Below are 16,638 nucleotides of genomic sequence, written 5' to 3' on the forward strand. Positions count from 1 at the left end.
TGTGGCCTTTCACAAGGACTTGAGATTCTTTGGGTTCCAGCTGGAAATGGGTTAGTTCTGAGTCCTGGGCTGCGCATACCCCCGCCCAGGGACGGCTTTGACACCCCAGGTCTGGGCCTGGGTGCCGGGCCCGAGCGGATCAGAGGCTGCCCGCCTTGGCCTGGACCTCCACCAAACCGGCCCCAGGTCACCTGCCACCCCCCCACCTGTCCCAGTGGCTGGCACAGGTGTGGCTTCTTTCCCCTTCCTGCGAGTCACCTGTACCAACCTCCCTCCCCGATGGAACCCTGACCAGGGCCTCCCCACCTCCCCGCTGGCCAGCACCAGGCTCTGCCCCCCTCCAGACCCCTCGGGGACCCACAGCCCTGACCCCACACACACCCCCGGCAGCAACCTTTCCTGCCACCCGCTCGGCCCCTGCCGGCCTGCACCATGGCACCCCGTCTCTGGGAGGAGGCGTGGGTCAGCTCAGCGGCTGTGGCCGTGCCCGGTCTGGGCTCCCAGTGGGTCTGACTGGACACAGGCCCGTGGCCGGTGCCTCTTGTTGTCCTCGCCGAGCCAGCTGGACTCCACACCCCTCCAGGAACTCGGGTACCTGCCCTGGGACTGGGAGCTCCTTGTCCCCCCACCCCCGCAGGTGGACACAGAGCTGAGAGGCACAGACACTGGGGAGAGGTGCTCTGGCCGCTCCCAGGGACCACATGGGACATCACTGGGGGCGGGGGGTGGGGCTGGCCCTTCCAGAGCTGGAGCACCGACCCGTGAGTGTGGGGGAGCGGTCTGTGGGTCTCCCCACGAAGCCACAGCCTCTCCACTCCACAGCCTGCGCTCCCCTCAGAATTTCTTCATGCCTGGCTGAGGAGCTGGCCCCGGGGCTCAGGGCCGATGCTTTTCTCCAGCTCAGCCGCAAAGATGGCCACCCCCTGCCCGTGGCCCCTTCCTCTGGGGGTGCCCACGGGTCAGGCCCTGAAACCACCCAAGTAAGATTCTGATTGAACTCGCAGGCCTGAAGCGGGTGCCTGGGGAGGAGGGCACAGACCCCGAGACAGCCGGGCTGTGTGTGCCTCCATGTCCCCCACGGGCCCCGGCGCTCAGGCAGGACAGGCGCACGCGGAGCGCACCCCGCTCCGCGCTTCTTCAGTGAGGCAGACCCGCTCCCGTTCTGTGCCTGCCTTCAGGGGTTGGTTTTATTATAAAGAACAGTATCAAAATATACAAATCTGCTGAAAACCCAAAATGCAGCTTTTGGTAGGGTCCCGTGAGCGCCCGCCACGCTGACGGCGCCTCTCCCCGCGCCTGCGGACACGGGGCGGGCGCACAGGACGTCAGTCTGAATAAGTTAAAGGGCAGGCCTGGCTTCGGACTCAGGACACACTCACAAATCCTCACGGGAGGGCAGCTGCGCGGGGTTTTCCTCTGTGACCTCTGTCAGAAAACAAACGAAGCGTCTGGTAAAGCCCAGCGGGAAGGGCCCTGAGGACGTGGCGCCGAGTCCTCCCCGGGACCACGCAGTGTGTGCAGAGCCTCCCTCCAGACACAGGCGTCCCAAGGCCCCGGCTGGGGGTCACCCGGCAGGACACGTGGCCAGAAGGCCTTGCAGACCCGCCGCCCTGCTCCCAGTGGGAGACAGCGGTGAGGAGCCGGTGCGGCACCCCCGAAGCAGCCCGGGCGGGATAGGGACCTGCGCAAAGGTCCAGGCTGGGGCAGGCAGGAGCCCAGCAGCAGGCGAGGGAACGTGGGGCGCAGACGGGGGCCAGGCTGGTGACACGGGCTGTGGCCCCGTCCTCTGCGTGTCCTCGTGCTCTGCTGGCCGAGGCGCTCTGTGTCCTGGCTGCGTCACGGCTTCCTGCCACACACCGGCGTGTGGACTCAGGGGGCTTCTGGAGTCTGAGTCCCATCTTACTCTTTCTGGAAGACTCTTCGCCTGGTCTTTGTGAGCTTGGCTTCCTTCGCCCTCTATGTTCTTCAAGGACTTCTCTGTGACGGTCATGGGAAGAACCGTGTCCCCAAGAGACGTTAACGTCCAGCCCGTGCGCGGCCGCGAGCAGCAGAGGAGCACCAGCCGCCAGGAGCCAGGAGAGGCAGGAAGGACCCTGCCCTGCGGAGCCCCGGGGCTGACCCCCAGCCTCGGGGACAATGCAGCCCCGCCTGCCTGCGTGCTGCTGCGTCCTGGCCGCCTCTGGAGCTCTGCAGGGACACGTGGCTCCGCCTCCCGCCTGCCGCGTGGGGGGGCTTTCACATCTCAGTGACTTCACTTCGCAGGTCGCTCCACTGGTCTGGGCGGGGAGCTCCGCCCGCGCTTTGTCCCCAGAGGAGCCTCACGCTTGTCTCCCAGGAACCCCGAGCCGCCCCCCAGACCGCACCCACCCCCCACTCACCGCCGCCCTCCGGCCGCGCCTGCACACAGGCGTCCTCCGTGTCCTCGTAGCCATCGGGACACACGCAGACGTAGCTCCCGGGGGTGTTGTAGCAGTTCTCGTTCTCCCTCACGCACGCTTTCTCTGGCAGTGAGCACTCGTCTATGTCTGCGGCAGAAAGGCCACGCTAGTCAAGCCGCTGCGCTTGGCAGGCACGCCGTCCGGCGGCTTCACTCACACACGGAGGCAGAGTCAGAAGCGACAACTAGAGACCCGCGTGAGGGGAGACTGTGACACGCGGCTCAGAAACCAGGGCTCTCGGGGAGAGAAGCAGAGGCCGGCCAGCCCAGCCGACGGCTGCCCTGCGCCAGGTGGGTTCCCGCCGGGCCCGCCACGGGGCCATGCCAGCCAGGAGCAGACAGAAGCGTGGGGGCGCCGGGGCTCCCGTCGGGCACCAGCAGTGCGCGCGCCTGGGGCAGCTGAGGCGGCCCATGTCCCCGCCCTCCGCTGTGCGCCTTGTGAGACCCCCGGGACCCGGGAAGCTTGAGCGGCAGGACCTGCAGGCGGACCTGGAGCCTGGTGCCCCGCGCCTGCCAGCCCCGCCGCGGTGCTGTGGTCCCTCCGGAGCCCCGCCTGAGCCCTGCCAGGCGACGCGCTCACCTGCACACTGGCCGCTCTCCCTCGTGTAGCCGGGGACGCACTCCTTGCACTGCCCCGGGCCCTTCCCTGTGCAGCCCACACAGGTGGGGTCACATTCTGGAAACAAGAGGAGTGGCTGTGAGGACAGACCAGCCTCCTGGGAGCAACACAGCCTGAAACCACAGCCTGGACGCCTGCGGGCCCCGAGCCCACGCGGGCGCTGACAGCGCTGTGGACGCCCCAGCTGTCTCCCGGCGAAGGACAGAGCTGGGCTTGGGCCCCGATGTGCCCTAGGAGCGGAGGCACAGCTGGGGGGGCAGGGAGCTCCGCAGGCATGCCCCTTCTGGGAGCCTCTGGGCACTGTGGGGCAGCACTCCTCCAAACAAACCCCCTCGAACTGCCAACATCACTCCACTCGCCAGCCAGGAGCTTAGTAACAACAGCGGGGACCTGCCATGTTGCTGTCACATGCGGAGAAGCAGCCTGGCTGGTCCCAGCCCTCGCACTGGCATGGCCGTTGCGGGCACCCTGCGGCCCTTCAATGTGAAACCGCCCACGGGGTATGCGCAGCTCGCATTTCCACACCCAGCATCGTGGGTTGCTGAAGAGAGTTGACTGTGAAATGGTGGCGGCCTCCAAAACCGTGAGCAGGATGCAGAAGATGCAGGACGGCCGCCACCGGGGCACCGTGTCCACAGGCGAGACTAGTCAGAAGCTGCAGGGAGCGCACGCTACACGCACAGGTCCCTCTCCATGGGATCGATGGTTTTCCTGTTACCTTCTCTCCAACTCACTCTCAAGTTCCGATTCTAGTGCAGTGAGTACCCACTACGTGTCCCACCTCGGAGAACGTGCTGACTTGGGCCAAGACACCCGTGCGCACGGGACAAGGGGGGAGGGCGCTGCCCGCACCTTCGCAGCTGAAGGCGCCGCCGGAGTTCTCACAGTACTGCTGCGGGCCGCAGGGGGGCGTCTCCGCCGCGCACTCATCCACGTCTGGAACACAGAGCACAGCTGTGGGCGGGGGGTCCCGGCCGCCCCCCCGACACGGAGCTGCTCACCCAGCGCTTCCCGGGGCTGGGGCTGCCTGGGAGGGAAGTGACGCTGTGTGGAGGGCAAGCTCTGATGGCCATCCCTGGAGGCCTCTTGCATGCAGGAATGGGGACCAGGGACCCTTGGTGCCACCAGGAAGGGGTTGCTGTGTGAGCACCCTGCATCCCGGCCAGGCTGGGGGCATGGGGCACTTTCCTCCCCAATGGAGATGGGGCATGGGGGACGGGGAGGAACGGGGAGATGTGCCGGGGCCCCCCGTCTGCGTGGCACGTGGAGCCCAGGGCAGGGGGGTGTCAGGAAGACGCTGCCTCCTCTGCAGCCAAGCGGATGTTGTGGCTGCACGGGTCCCCAGTGTGGCTCTCCAGCCGAGGGACGTCGGGGGTCTGTGACCAGCAGGGCCTGCCTGTGCCACTATCCTGAGTCCCCACTAGCCAGAGAACATGCACCACTCCTAGTCTCCACCCCACCCCGCTACCTGCCCCTTAGGGTACCAGGGCCAGAGCCAGCAGGACCGCAGCAAGGACAACTGGTAAAGGGGCCGCCTCCCGAGCTCCGAGGGCCCGCCGTAGAGGGTTAAAGGGAACCACGAGGCCACTTCCTGAAAGCGCCACCAGCCGCGGGCGACACGCAGGAGAGCCGGGCCCAGAAAAACGTAACGTGGAAGACCAGACATCTGCCTCGCGCGTCCCCAGTGGGGCGGAGTGTGGGAGTTAGCCCACTTGGGAGGGAAGGGCGCAGACCCTCGGGGCGGAGGGGAAGGCGGTCGGGTGGCGTGGCCTCACCCACGCAGGCGCCGTCCTCCCGGGCCCAGCCCGCCTCGCACTGGGTGCAGTCGCTGTTGGTGGGGCCCGTGCACGTCTTACAGGACTCGTCACAGGCTGGAAGGCAGAGCAGGGCTCTGTCAGGACGCCTGACTCCCCCTCGCAGTGGGCATACGCGCAAAGGTCATTTCATAAGTGCGGGACTTACGGCAGCAGGCGAAAACAAAAACCGAAAGCTAGCAGGGCTGATTTAGCAACAGAAACATGTACTTGTGTGATTCATAACATTCCACAGGCTTTCAGTGCCCATCAGTGACATCTTCACAGCCAACGAGGACCACGAGGGGACTTTCTACAGCCGGCGGGTGTGACCCACTGCGCACAGACATCCCGGCCAGGGGACGGGGCCGGGGGGATCAGAGAGCGGCTGCCGTACTGACCGCCCGGGACAGCCAGGGCAGCCGCAGACCAGCCTGCAGCTTCCTGCACGCCCCGTCAACCAGGAGAAGGTGCTGGAAAGGCTGCTGCTCATGATGCTGGCCATGGTTTTATAATCCACCCCGAGGAAGCTGTCAGCGTCCCACCCGGGGCGCTCGCCCTGGGCTGGCGCTCAGGCCACCTGAGTAGTCAGTAGGCTGATCCCAGCCGAGAGGGTCTTCTGTGCAAAATCCTGCTTGTGGGGCAGGGGGCAAGCTAATGGCCTTTGAAGACCAGGTAGGAAGACCCATCTTACCCAACATGGGGGGAAAGTAACCACGGCGGTGTCCTACAGAAGGGGCCTAGCGCCAGGAGGTCGCACCCTGTGGCCTCCAGGCATCCCAGTCCTCACCTGCGCCAACTCCCACCATGTCTCCACAGTGATGTGGGCTGGGGCTCGGCCTGAGCGACGACCGCTGCGGGGGGGACCAAGCCCTATGCCAGGCCACACCAGCTGCCGCCATGAGACTGAGGCTGCCGTGGACGCCCCAGAACTGCCAACCCCCAGGGTTGTCTCCAGAAAGGGGTCAAGAGGAAAGTGACACTCTTCTCCCCTGGGGGTCGTTTAGGGACAGGAAGCGGGACCACTACAGGGCACTGGTCTCGTCTCGTCCCTTCCCGTGTCCCTGAACGTCGGGGGTAGGAGGCTCACAAGTGCCCCTGTCCCCATCTGTGCAGGAGCTCTGCCAAGGGCCAACCCGGCCACCCCCCAGACAGGTGCGCTGCCCTGTTACCTGTGCACACGCTGTGCGTCTCGTTCCTCAGCGAGCTGAAGTAGCCGTCCATGCAGTCGGTGCACAGGGCCCCGCGGTACCCCGGGTGGCACTGGCAGGACCCGTCCCCCTGTCTGCTGCCGTCTCCACTACAGCGGCCGTTGCCACTGCAGGGCCTCTCGGACCCGCCCGGGCATGCTGTGGGGACGCAAACGGCGATCAGCGGGCCCCCGGAAGTGGCCCGGGCACGTTCTCACACTCCTCGATGCACCACCAAGATAACGCTTTGGGTCTCTTGCTAAAACCCAACCCTACCTTCCCCCCGAAACTAGTACGGCTCTCTGAGGACCTGGGAGCCTGCGAGCTTGAGGGGGGGTGTCCGGGCACCTCCCCTGAAACATGGATGAGGATGCTTGCAGCTGGAGGATGTGGAACTCTTGGGACATGTCATCGGCAAAGCAGGAAAGGCACGCAGCAGGTGGCTGCAACCAGGGAAAGGATCTTACTTTGAAAACTGTGCCATGTGACCCAGTTGGCCACACAAGTGACGTCGGTAAGGCTCTGGAGACAGCTGCGGCCTGGCCCTGACTCCCCCGTGGGGTTGAGCATCAGGCACACAGTCCAGCAGACACCCGCGGGCCCTGGGCTCTCACAGATGGGCCTCAGCGGTGTGGGGGCCACGGGAGCCACCTCCTGCACTCCTGGCAGCACCCGGTTGGGGGATCAGGAGGAACCCCCAGTTGGGCACGGAGGAGGCAGCACCCAGGCCTCGGTTCCCCCCATGCTTCTGCCCTTTGGGAGTCACATCGGGGGTAACTCAGGATCTCCCTGAGAAAACGTACCAAGGCAATCTGGCCCATAAGTGCCCGGAGAACAGCAAACTTCCAGCGTTTTCACACAAAACCATTCAAATAAGTCAGGGTACTCCTTCTTCCTAAGGATTTAAAAAGGTTCATTAAATCTCACATGACAGGTTCCTTCAAGGCAGAAATGCAGTTCACTGTGATGTGCGCTCCAGGTGTCACAAGACCTGGGAAGGGACAGCCAGGTGCGGACACTCTTAAACTGAGAGCGTGGGAGACATGAGGGGGGTAAGAAAGGAGACAGGTGTGGGGACTCTGTCCTGTGTCTGTAGCTCTTCCAGGGCTGAAACTCCCCCCAAGTTGTGCCTTGAGAATAAAGCGCCTGCGGAGGTACAGGGACCCCTCCCTCCCCGGGGCAGATGGGGGGCGGGGGGGCACTCACAGCCGCAGCCACCAGGCCTCCAGCAGCTCCTCGTGCTCCTCCACCAGGCGGTTGCACTCGAAGTCGCTGCTGGTGCACAGCCGCTCCACGATCTCCAGCAGGCGGACCTCGCTGCACCACAGCCCCCAGCGCCGGGGTCAGCGCGGCCCAGGGGTGCCCGAGGCCCCCCCGGAGTGAAGACCCTCAACAGACACACGGACCGGGCATGGGGTTGGGGGTGCTGCGCAGAGGTGTGCACTTGAGGGGACGTGGGGAGTCAGGGGGGCTTCTCGACCCACAGGGTGACCGAGCTGGTCCCCAAGGAAAGCCCTGAAGCTGGCAGGCCCCCAGCTCGAGACAGAGGGGGAGCCACCCACAGCGGTCCCAGTGCGCATCCCTGAGACCTGCGGTGCAGCCGGGGAGCCACGAGGCCAGGCAGGGGCCAGTGGGTCAGTCCCAGGACAGAGGACAGGTCTGCATCTGCCACGCACGTGGGTGACAGTGCTCAAGGGGACACGCAAGCGCTCAGAGCGGCGCGGCCACCCACCTGAATTCATACTTGGACAGTGACTTCTCCTCCCACGCCGTGTTCCCACCGCCGAAGTTCTTCTTGGCCGTGTCCACCATTCCCTGCGCGGAGGGCGTGGGCTCCAGCGCGCCTGTCCGGGCTGGGGTGACCCTGGCCCATATGGGGGGACCCGGGTCCAGCGTGGGCTGACCCTGGCTCTGGGACCCGGCCCCGCCGCCCCGCCTCCGTGTCCCGCGCCCCGGCTCCCGCGCCCCCTCCTCCCGGTCCCGCCGCCCCGGCTCCGGGTCTCGCGTGGCCGGCCCACCTGGTTGAACTTGTCCACCAGCTCGCGGCAGCTCTGGCACAGCGTCGGCCTCTGGGCGGCCTCGCCAGGCAGCAGCAACAGCCCCAGCAGCAGCCCCAGCGCGGCCGGGGCCGGCGGGTGCATGGCGGGAGGGGCGGGCAGCGCTGCGAGGACGCAGCCGCGCGGGCAACGGCCGAAGTCAGAAGGAAACCGCCGAGCGCTCTAGCCTCCGGCCGCCACCGGCTCACCGGCGCCGGCAGGTCCCCGGGCTACTTGACGGAGCCAGGCGGGGCCCCGCCCTCGCCATTTCCCGCTCCGCTATTGGCAGGGGGCATCCTTCCAGTCCCCATGTGGCCCAATCAGGGCTCGCCACGAGAAGTGACCAATAGGAAGGTCCCGGGTCAGCGTCCCGCTGGGAAGGGATGTTAAGGGCAGCACGGAGGTCCGAGCCCAGCCCCCGCGCCCGCCTCCCAGGGGCGCCGCGGCGGCCATCTTTACTCTGGGCAAGGAGGGCACTCGCCGCGACGGCGGCTGCGCTTGGGGGGCCATGTCAGGTTAGGGCAAGGGCTTCGCCTCAGGCTTCGGCTTCCGCCACCCTCTTCCGGCTGAGGGCGGCGAGACGTCCGCTCGGGAAACAGGCGGCGCGTGGTAAGCGAGCGCTGCCGCGACCGGGGCTCTCAGGGTGGGCGGCGGGGACCCCCGCCACGCCGTGCGCGGCGGTCCTCCGGCCTCTCTGTGCGTGTCCCCGTGGGACGGCCGCCGCGCCCCCTTCCCGCTCTGGGGCCTGACAGTGGCCTGCGTGCCCCCGCGTGCCCGGGGGTGCGGCGAGGGGAGCTGAGGGCCGCGTTTCCTGTGCCGGGAGGGAGCAGCAGCCGCGGCACAACGCGCGCCCTGGTGCCCTGACTGTGCCGCCAGCGCCCACGGCGCCGAGCCCGCCTCCCAGCCCCGGGGCCCGTGTCTCCCCGCGGTCCCGGGAGCAACTGGCGGAGACGGGCGCTGCCCGTGCCTCGCGGAAGAGCCGCCCGGCAGTCGGCTTCTGCCCTGGGCGACACGGCCACGTGGGTGGGCGGCCCGGGCCCGGGAGGGCCGAGCCGGGCGCAGGGACGGGCCTGTTCGGAGCCGGCAGAGACGCGGCCCGGGGGCAGCCGCTCCCCCAGCGGGGCCAGCAGGCGCTTCCCGTGCCTTGGACTCTTCCGCCGGGAAACAGGCGGAGGAACCGAGGAGCCTGCGGCCGTCCTCTGGGCTCAGCTTTCCCGGGAGGAAGGCGTTAGTGTTCGAGGAGCCAGGCTCGCCGCCCTGCCCTCAGGGTTAAACCCACAGCGGGACGGCCGGGGGCGCCTTCCGTCCGGCGTCTCTGCGCCTCCTGCGACGACCACGGGCCTCCTGGCGGAGGTGGCGGGGGGGCGGGGCGCAGGCACAATCCGGGACAGGCCCGCGCCTCTGGGGCTCGGGTTTCCGGAGCAGGGAGGCTACGGGGCGGCATCTCTCACCGCGGGGCGCTTTTCCTGTTTGGAAGGTAAAAACAAGTCACGGCTGAGGGACCCGTGTGTTTAGGGGTCCTGATCAGAGAGCCTGTCCCCCTTCACTGCCCCCTGCCCAGCCCCCACCTGCTGTCTCGGGAGCGCGAGCTCGGAAGTCTCGCTCTGACCGAACAGCGTTAGCGGACGGGCCGCCGCGCTCCTTCTGCCGGCCCTTCTGATTGTGATCAGATGAGATCGGGCCTGTTTTACAGAGAAGGCCCTGCCGGGGAGAGGTCTGGGTCTTCCAGGCAGCAGCCGCCGGGGCACTGCCAGCCCCCCCCCCCCCAGCCCTGTTGGTGTCTGGGGGGTCCGCTGCGGGCGCATCTGTCTGAACCCCTCAAGGGCACAGGCTCCTTTCTCCCCCCACGTGCTCTGTTCGGGACCAGCCGCACTCGGGCAGCTGAGACAACAGCAGGGTGGGCGTCCCAGCCCCACCCAGTGTAGCAGGCAGGGTCCTCTCCGGCCGCCCTGCTCCCCTTCTTGGCTGCCGCCTCACAGTCTCCGCCCGGACTCTTGGCCCTGGGGCCGGGCCACACGCAGGACTAGACTGAGGCTCTGCACGGAAGCCTTTCTTGCTGCAGAAACCTTCACCCAGTTCGGTACAAGGCGCGGTTAGAGTGAGAGTGCCGCCCACGCGTGCTTCTGTAACGGCCGTTCCCGGTACTTTTAGGCTTACAGAAGCTGCCGCAAGCATTCCCGCTTACCCTTCCCGCAGCTCCCAGACGTTGCCGGCGTGGAAACGACCCCAGGGCAGCAGTGCCGCGAGGCCCGTGCGTGAAGGGGAAGCGCAGCATGGCTGGGAAGAGGGCGTCTGGCGGGGGCAGGCAGCGCCGGCTGCTGGGGCTGCTCGTGGCCGTGGCTGCCCTCCACCTGCTCACCTGCCCCTACACCAAGGTGGAGGAGAGCTTCAGCCTGCAGGCCGTGCACGACCTGCTCTACCACCGGCAGGAGGTGGGGCAGGTGAGTACGCACCTGTGGCCACGCTCCCCCCCCCCGCCCCGCCCCCAGTCCCAGGGCCTCTGCTGACTGTGCCTCCCCTGCAGTACGACCACCTGGAGTTCCCGGGCGTGGTCCCCAGGACGTTCCTCGGGCCACTGGTGGTGGCGGTGCTATCCAGCCCCGCAGTCTGCGTGCTGTCGCTGCTGGGATCGTCCAAGTTCTATTCTCAGCTGATAGGTAAGGACAGGGCTCTGCGAATGGGGACAGAACCGTCGGGAGGTGTGGCAGTCTCTTGTCAGCCAGCTGGGGCTCCCTCACTCGGCGGTGTCCGCCTGTGGGTCTTGGCTGTCCTTGGCCACTCACCGCGGCAGTTCAGAGCACTGGCCGAACTTGGCCAGCCCTTTCTGGGGTGTGACCTGGGACAGGGAACTGAGCACCTCTCGCGACTGCGAAATGAGGGTGTTGGCTGCTTCCTGTCCACAGGTTGCCTTGCAGATCCTTCTGGATTCTTCTCTGGGCCCAGTTAAAACGTTGGCTGTGTAGAGCTCTGCAGCCTTACTTTCTAGCCAGTGATCACCATCTTCCCATTTCAGCGCGTTTTCATGGCATTGAAACCCACGTTTCCCCAACAGACACAAACACGTCCTCACAGCGAGTCTGTCCGGCCTGATGGCCAGCTGTGACAGTCACATCCCTGAGGAGGAGTGGTGGAGCTCCGGAGGGGCCACACAGTGCAGCTAGACAACCAAGCTGATCACGGGGGATGCTGGGGAGCCCCGGCCTGTCTCGGCCACACGGGGGCTCTTGTGCTGGTGCTGGGCCGGTCGCTGCGGGATGGACCGTGCCTGCCCCTGTCCCGGGCCTCGCAGTCCCAGTGAAGCCCTGGGATCGGGGGCGCGAGCGTCCAGGCCGTCTGTCTCCCACACTCAGGCTGTTTTTAAAACCAAGACCCCTCCCCTCTCAGGACTGTTTCACTGTCACCTAATCAGTCGGTTACCACTGCGCATATGACCTGCTGGTCACACATGGGTCTCTGTCCTTGTTCAGTCAGAGCGGTCCTTGGACTCGGAGTGGTTTCTGGACTCTGGACTTTGCAGAAAGAAGTGCGGCGGCACTTTGGGGCCACAGCGGCCACTTTGTTCTGCTGGATGACAGCCACGCAGTTCCATCTGATGTTCTACTGCACGCGGACACTCCCCAACGTGCTGGCCCTGCCCGTGGGTATGTAGCTGCTGGGCGCGCCTCGCGGGGCTTGGGGCACACCTGACAGGTGACAGCGAGTGGGTGTCCGATGGTAGCTGCTCCCCGTGGGGTGTTGTGGAAATGCCCGGTGACAGGGCAGCCTGCAACGGGGAGTGTGCTGTCTCTTCTCTGTTTTCCCACAAAGGACACTCCTGGGAGGGTTCTTGGTGCCGGCTGTGGTGCGACTCCGGGCAGCTGGGCAGCTCGCTCTGGGGGCTCTGAGGGCACCCCAGGCAGATTTAGGGGCCCCAGGGAGGCTGAGGATGGTGTGGGGTTGGGGGCCTGCTGACTTGGCAGAGGCGCGGCCTGGCCCTCACCATGCCTGGGGAGGGGTCCTCTGCTGGACCCTGGCGGGGGAGGTGGGGAGCGGCACCACAGTGAACCGCGGGAGGAGCCAGTAGGACGTCCCGCGTGCGGCAGGGCTGGAGGGGAGGTCGGCCGAGGTGGGCGCTGCATGGGGGCGCCTGAGGCTCTGGAGGTGCGGAGCCTCTGGGTCGGCCGTGTGATGGTGCGGGGCCCAGGGCCCGTGCAGGACGTCTGCGGCTGGGGCCAGACCTGGTCCTGAGCAGCGTTTGCTGTCCCTGGGGTCCTACGTGGCTTCCGTGGGAGAGGCAAACACCTGCGTCTCACCGTGTCCGCAGTGCTGCTGGCGCTCGCGGCCTGGCTGCGGCAGCGCTGGGCCCGCTTCATCCGCCTCTCGGCGTTGGCCATCCTAGTCTTCAGGGCCGAGCTGAGCCTGCTCCTGGGCCTCGTGCTGCTGCTGCTGCTCTGCACCCGGCGCCTGTCCGTGGCCCGGGCCCTGCGCTGTGCCGTGCCCGCCGGCCTGCTCTGCCTCGGTGAGTCCCTGCGTGGCCCTCCTGCTGGGTGGTGCTCGGTCCCGCTGCGCAGGCAGGAAGGGGGATTGGGAGGCTTGGGTGTTCTGGTCGTTAAACAGAGTTACGTGAACCACGAGCAGCGTCAGAACGTCTTCATGCGGCCGTCCTTGCCGCGCTGCCCAAGTGCCCCCGCGAGGCGCTTCCGTGGCCCCCGGCCTCCGTCCGCAGCTTCCCTACTCCTGCTGTGCCCCGGTCATGGGACGCCATGGGACCCCACGGGAAGATGCTCTTGGGGACCGAGGCCCTAACGCACTGGCTCCTGCTTGTAGTGTCTGGTCCGATGGGGCAGCTCCGTGGGGACACGGACCTGTGCGCCAGGTCTCAGGGCTGCCTGAGTGGCAGCCTGAGCTTTCGGGTGCTGTGTCCTTTCCTGAGGACCCCGTTCCCCTCTGCCAGGACTGACGGTGGCTGTGGACTCCTATTTTTGGCGCTACCTTGTGTGGCCGGAAGGAGCTGTGCTTTGGTACAACATCGTCCAGAACAAAAGCTCCAACTGGGGCGTATCCTTTACTGGTTGCTGCGGACGGCTCGCCGGGCCGTGTGCTGGCTGCCCGGACCCGGTCGGGCCGGCACGAGGCGCTGCCGTCCTGCCGCTGCCTGCACCTGGCGGGGACACGAGACGGGGCCTTGCAGGTGCACGCGGGTGCGTGGGTTGCGGCAGCTGCTGTAGCGCCGGGATTGGCGCCTCCCACGCCGTTCACACAGGAGACCCCCGCAGGCCCGGGCGCGGGACAGGGGCTCCCCACGGCAGCGCCCTGCCCACCCTGTGGAAATGCTGCTTTGCGTCTGCAGCCCAGCCCCTCTCTGAGGCCTGCGGTGCTCGGCTCTCTCGTGTTCTCAGAGGCTGTTGGAACGCACAGAGAAGAGCAGCGCTGAGCCCCCAGGGCACCCACAGGACGGCAGGCCAAAGCGCTGCGCAGCCCAGGTCCTGTCCGCTGGATGCGGCGCTGGTGCCTGGGCCGGGGTCCGGGCCTCTCCAGGGGAGAAGCGGGGCAGGGACACCTGTCAGGGCCCCGTCCTCCGAGTGACTCGCCGACCCGTGGCCTCCTTGACCCTCCCGCCCAGACCGCGCCCCTCCTGTGGTACTTCTACTCGGCGCTGCCCCGCGGCCTGGGGGCCAGCCTGCTCTTCGTGCCGCTGGGCCTCGTGGACAGGCGGGCCGCGGCGCTGCTGCTGCCGGCCCTGGGCTTCGTGGGCCTGTACTCGCTGCTCCCGCACAAGGAGCTGCGCTTCGTCCTGTACGCCTTCCCGCTGCTCAACGCCGTGGCCGCCCGGGGCTGCGCCCACCTGTGAGTGCCGCGCTGCTGCTTGGCCTCCCTGGTTCTCAAGGGGGGAAACGGGGCAGCCCTGGCCATCTCCATGGCAGTGGCCACTGGACCAAGGCCAGGTCAGGACGGGCCATGTGCTGCCGGTAACCGCGTGGTCTGTGTGTCTTCAGTTGTCCAGACACGTCTCAGGCTTGTCTGCACGTGGCCGCACTGGGTGTTTGGGGCTCGGTCACTTGGGGGCAGGATGCTCTTGAGACAGCTGCCAGGCGGCGAGGCTCCTAGGCTGGGGGTCAGGTGAAGAGGGCTGCTCAGAGCGGCAGGCTGGCTCACCTGTGGGGGCTGGGAGGGAGGGGACCCAGCTCACAGAACAAAGGGGCATCAGCTCATCACAGCCAGGACTTGTGAGCGCACAGGATGTCTTGGCTCTGAAGCCCTGCGCTAGGGGAGGGCGCTGGGGCACTGGACTCATTCCCCCCCCCAGCCGGAGGCCTGGCGTGTGGGGGAGACGGGGTGGGCCGGGGACTGGAGGAGATGAGCTGTCTGTCCGTCCCCTCCCACAAGGACCCAGCAGTTCCTCCCTGAACACTAATTCCAGGTCCTTGGGTTTGGGTGGTGTGTCTGCGTCTCGAAGGGCATAGACGGGGCTTATACTTGCGGGCTTTCTGCACTGTCTGTGAGTGGTCCAGAGGCCACCCTTCCGTCACCAGGTTTGGCTGGGACACACAGGGAATGCAGGCAGCCACCCGAGGGGCTGGGCTCTCCCTAAGGGCACCATCTTGACCAGCGGTGGGTGATAGCCATCATGCTGAGAGCCTCGTCCCCACTGGTTGAGGTCTAGTTGAGAGGAGCTCAGCGGGGTCTGACCAGAGTGTGGTCAAGGGTCCCCTGAGTTGAGAGGACAGCACCCTCTGTGAAGGACCAGGCAGGGGTACCTCAGTACTCGTCATTCATTCATTCTGAAACTTGGGACGAGCGTGAAAGTGACGAGTACAGGGTACGATGAGTGCTGAAGCCACGGGTACCGAGGCGGGACTAGTACCGTTCGGGGTTTGGCCTGCAGGCGAGCTCTTAAGTCACAGCGTTTCAGAATCTAATACCAATTTAAAATTGTCATCTTGGGTAAAATTTCACAGAAAGTTTTTTAGATAATTTTTACCTATTTAGGAATTTATATATTTACTTGGTGACTAACCTTGTGGGGACTCGGCAAAGGGGACCAGCCGGTTTACGGCCCCAGTGACATTTCTCCCACCTGTTCCTGTCATGTGCTTCCTACCAAATATTGCCTCTTCCAGGCTGAACAACTACAAGAAGTCCTGGCTGTATAAAGCGGGGTCCCTCCTCGTGATAGGGCACCTCGTGGTGAATGCCGCCTGCTCTGCCACGGCCCTCTATGTGTCCCACTTCAACTACCCTGGTGGCGTGGCCATGCAGAGGCTGCACGAGCTGGTGCCGCCCTGGACAGGTAGGGGCGTGATCTGGGGCCAGCCATAGCGTGGGCCAGGGGCGCCTGCCACGGTGTAACCAGGCGCACGTGGTTTTCCGCAGACGTCACTCTGCACATCGATGTGGCCGCTGCACAGACAGGCGTGTCTCGGTTTTTGGAGGTGAACAGCGCCTGGAGGTAGGTGCCCTCCCTGCTGTGACTATAGGTGCACCTCTCCCCGGGGCGCGGGGTGGGTGGGGCTGTGGTGAGGTACCTGCGTGCTCCTGTCTTGCAGATATGACAAGAGGGAAGATGTAAGGCCTGGGTCTGAGCACATGCTGGCCTACACGCACCTGCTCATGGAGGCGGCCCCCGAGCACCTGGCCCTCTACAGGGACACACATCGGGTGCTGGCCAGCATCGCAGGCACCAGTGGGCTGAGTCTGAATCTGACCAGACTACCGCCCTTTAACGTCAACCTGCAGACAAAGCTGGTGCTTCTGGAGAGACTCCTCAAGCCTTCCTGAGGGGACAAAGCTCTGTCTGCCGGGCTCCGCCAGCATCTGGCACGAGACGGCACAGAGACACCACCACAGAGCCATGATGCATCCCACTCAGGTCTGAGGGGCCGGCTGAGCCTGCCACTGCCACACCTCAGCAGGGCCCGAGGTCCACGCTGCACACCACTGGTGAGAATGAGGGCCTGGGCACAGCTGCAGGGACAGCAGGCCGCTGGGGAGCTGCTTTTGGGTGGCACACCACGTTTGCTGCCCGTGGGCCTCAGAGCACCTAACAAAGTGCACCCTTTGGGAAGCTCACGTGAGTGTAGCTGTGAAGTTGGGACCTCTGTACCTGCATCCTGAGCTGCTGCCGCCTGTCCTTCATAGTCATGGGGACAGGTTCCACTTCAGAGGAACTATAGCATGTACACATGTTCACATGAACGAGAATTAAATTTGTAAGTCTTTTCTTACTGACGGCCTATAATATGCTAGTTCCAGAGCGCCTTCACCTAGGTTCCATTTGTCAGTGATCACTCTGGCGCTCGTACACTTCACTGCGTCTCATTTACTAAGCAGCCAGAGCATGTCTGACACCAACGCCAATACAGAGAACGTGGTGCCAGCGCACATGTACACACACGTACCACACGCGCACACATGTGCATAAAGACAAGCTGTTGTCTAAGTGTTTGAGCGTGAGTTGCCTGCCACATGGGCTGGACCCCTGAGTGCCCCAGTGTGTCCTGGGAAAGACACCTCACAGGTAGTGTTTTCTCGACTGTGACCGACAGCCTGCAGACCCTGCAGACCAGGGCCCCCTGCAGCTGCC

General features: G+C 65.7%; 2 protein-coding genes across 3 annotated transcripts; one reads left to right on the forward strand and one right to left on the reverse strand.

Annotated features, from left to right (window-relative positions):
- Positions 1–1,318: 1,318 nt before the first annotated feature.
- Positions 1,319–8,326, reverse strand: CRELD2 (CRELD disulfide isomerase 2). The gene is made up of 10 exons (XM_090272241.1): positions 8,058–8,326; positions 7,772–7,854; positions 7,246–7,356; positions 6,843–6,934; positions 6,022–6,198; positions 4,832–4,927; positions 3,909–3,992; positions 3,018–3,113; positions 2,379–2,525; positions 1,319–1,425 (listed from the first exon to the last, which is right to left on the reverse strand). The coding sequence occupies exons 1-10, from the start codon at positions 8,178–8,180 to the stop codon at positions 1,376–1,378; spliced, it is 1,059 nt and encodes a 352-aa protein (XP_090128367.1). The 5' UTR covers positions 8,181–8,326; the 3' UTR covers positions 1,319–1,375.
- A 1,964-nt stretch (positions 8,327–10,290) lies between these two features.
- Positions 10,291–16,279, forward strand: ALG12 (ALG12 alpha-1,6-mannosyltransferase). 2 transcript variants are annotated; one of them, XM_090272242.1, is made up of 9 exons: positions 10,291–10,516; positions 10,600–10,732; positions 11,543–11,716; positions 12,379–12,573; positions 13,009–13,112; positions 13,678–13,901; positions 15,176–15,345; positions 15,429–15,504; positions 15,602–16,279. In XM_090272242.1, exons 1-9 carry the CDS (start codon positions 10,349–10,351, stop codon positions 15,831–15,833), a joined length of 1,476 nt encoding a protein of 491 aa, XP_090128368.1. In that variant the 5' UTR covers positions 10,291–10,348; the 3' UTR covers positions 15,834–16,279. The 2 variants fall into 2 exon arrangements, with proteins under 2 accessions (XP_090128368.1, XP_090128369.1); XM_090272243.1 differs by having other exon boundaries at positions 12,454–12,573.
- Positions 16,280–16,638: the final 359 nt, after the last annotated feature.

The sequence above is a fragment of the Furipterus horrens genome, unplaced genomic scaffold, assembly GCF_987537825.1.
Source record: "Furipterus horrens unplaced genomic scaffold, mFurHor1.1.pri manual_scaffold_4, whole genome shotgun sequence".
NCBI classification, from domain to species: domain Eukaryota; kingdom Metazoa; phylum Chordata; class Mammalia; order Chiroptera; family Furipteridae; genus Furipterus; species Furipterus horrens.